The sequence below is a fragment of the Oncorhynchus nerka genome, linkage group LG26, assembly GCF_034236695.1.
Source record: "Oncorhynchus nerka isolate Pitt River linkage group LG26, Oner_Uvic_2.0, whole genome shotgun sequence".
NCBI lineage: Eukaryota > Metazoa > Chordata > Actinopteri > Salmoniformes > Salmonidae > Oncorhynchus > Oncorhynchus nerka.
In genome coordinates this window covers 52433443-52435942 of record NC_088421.1, presented here as the reverse complement: position 1 = coordinate 52435942, position 2500 = coordinate 52433443, and the positions used below count along the sequence as shown (strand labels likewise).

Sequence of the window (2500 nt, the reverse complement as noted above, 5' to 3'; positions counted from 1 at the left end):
CCCTTAACCCCTACCCATAATCCTTAACCCTTAACCCCTACCCTTAACCCATAACCCCTATCCTTAACCCCTACCCATAACCCTTAACCACTAACCCCAAACCCCCAACCCCAAACTCTTAACCCAAACCTCTAACCCTAACCCTTAACCCCTACCCTTAACCCCTAACCCCTACCCGTAACCCCTAACTCCTACCCGTAACCCCTACCCTTAACCCATACCCATAACCCTTAACCCCTACCCATAACCCTTAACCACTAACCCCAACCCCAAACTCTTAATCCAAACCCCTAACCCTTAACCCCTACCCTTAACCCCTACCCGTAACCCCTACCCCTACCCATAACCCTTAACCCCTACCCTTAACCCCTACCCATAACCCTTAACCCTTAACCACTAACCCCCAACCCCAAACTCTTAACCCAAACCCCTTAACCCTAACCCTTAACCCCTACCCTTACCCATAACTCCTAACCCTAACCCTTAACCCCTACCCATAACCCTTAACCCCTACCCTTAACCCCTACCCATAACCCTTAACCCTTAACCACTAACCCCCAACCCCAAACTCTTAACCCAAACCCCTTAACCCTAACCCTTAACCCCTACCCTTAACCCTTACCCATAACCCGTAACCCTAACCCCTAACCCCTAACCCTTAACCCTTAGCCTATAACCTTTATTTATTTAACTTTGGGAATCCAAATGATGCATTCATTCTACTTTCTCCCCTGGATGTGTGTGTGTGTGTGTGTGTGTGTGTGTGTGTGTGTGTGTGCACGTGTGTGTGCATGTGTGTGTTTGTGTGTATGTGTGTGTGTGTGTGCATGTGTGTGTGCGTGCGCGCCTGTGTGTGTGTGTTTGTGTGTGTGCGTGTGCATGTGTGTGTGTGTGTTTGTGTGTGTGTGCATGTGTGTGTGTGTGTTTGTGTGCATGTGTGTGTGCGTGTGCGTGTGTGTTTGTGTGTTTGTGTGCATGTGTGTGTGTGTTTGTGTGTGTGTGTGTGCATGTGTGTGCATGTGTGTGTGTGTGTGCGTGCGTGTGTGTGTGTGTGTGTGCGTGCGTGTGTGTGTTTGCGTGTGTGTGTGTGTGTGTGTGCGTGCATGTGCGTGTGCGTGCGTGTGCGCGTGTGCGTGTGCGTGTGTGTGTGTGTGTGTGTGTGTGTGTGTGTGTAGCCAGGGCCTCTGCCTGCGTCTGACAAGGCGATCCTGGACATTCTGGAACACGACCGCCAGGAGGCGTTAGAAGACAGACAAGACCTGGTCAACAGACTGTATAACCTACATGAGGAGATACGGCAGGCTGAGGAGCTACGAGACAAGGTTATTATAGTAGTATTATAGTAGTACTATAGTAGTATTACTGTACAACCTGCATGAGGAGATACGTCAGGCTGAGGAGCTACGAGACAAGGTTATTATAGTAGTATTATAGTAGTACTATAGTAGTATTACTGTACAACCTGCATGAGGAGATACGGCAGGCGGAGGAGCTACGAGACAAGGTTATTATAGTAGTATTATAGTAGTACTATAGTAGTATTACTGTACAACCTGCATGAGGAGATACGGCAGGCTGAGGAGCTACGAGACAAGGTTATTATAGTAGTATTATAGTAGTACTATAGTAGTATTACTGTACAACCTACATGAGGAGATACGGCAGGCGGAGGAGCTACGAGACAAGGTTATTATAGTAGTATTATAGTAGTACTATAGTAGTATTACTGTACAACCTGCATGAGGAGATACGTCAGGCTGAGGAGCTACGAGACAAGGTTATTATAGTAGTATTATAGTAGTACTATAGTAGTATTACTGTACAACCTGCATGAGGAGATACGGCAGGCTGAGGAGCTACGAGACAAGGTTATTATAGTAGTATTATAGTAGTACTATAGTAGTATTACTGTACAACCTGCATGAGGAGATACGGCAGGCGGAGGAGCTACGAGACAAGGTTATTATAGTAGTATTATAGTAGTACTATAGTAGTATTACTGTACAACCTGCATGAGGAGATACGGCAGGCTGAGGAGCTACGAGACAAGGTTATTATAGTAGTATTATAGTAGTACTATAGTAGTATTACTGTACAACCTGCATGAGGAGATACGGCAGGCGGAGGAGCTACGAGACAAGGTTATTATAGTAGTATTATAGTAGTACTATAGTAGTATTACTGTACAACCTGCATGAGGAGATACGGCAGGCGGAGGAGCTACGAGACAAGGTTATTATAGTAGTATTATAGTAGTACTATAGTAGTATTACTGTACAACCTGCATGAGGAGATACTGCAGGCTGAGGAGCTACGAGACAAAGTTATTATAGTAGTATTATAGTAGTATTAGGTTATACACACACAGGGGAAAAGAAGATGTTGAACAAACTCAAAATATCAAGGCAACCAGCTGCAGTAGGATTTCTATTTCTGAACCAATATACTGTACATTCTCAATATGAATTATGACAATACATACAGTACATACAGTACATGA

At 45.0% G+C, this 2500-nt stretch overlaps 1 protein-coding gene across 1 annotated transcript in view; it reads left to right on the top strand.

The window, feature by feature from the left end:
- Positions 1-2500, top strand: part of card11 (caspase recruitment domain family, member 11) — a 137670-nt gene that overhangs the window by 47368 nt on the left and 87802 nt on the right. Inside the window, 1 exon segment of the mRNA XM_065011003.1 lies at positions 1176-1322. Within this exon segment, the coding sequence (XP_064867075.1) occupies positions 1176-1322 (147 nt within the window).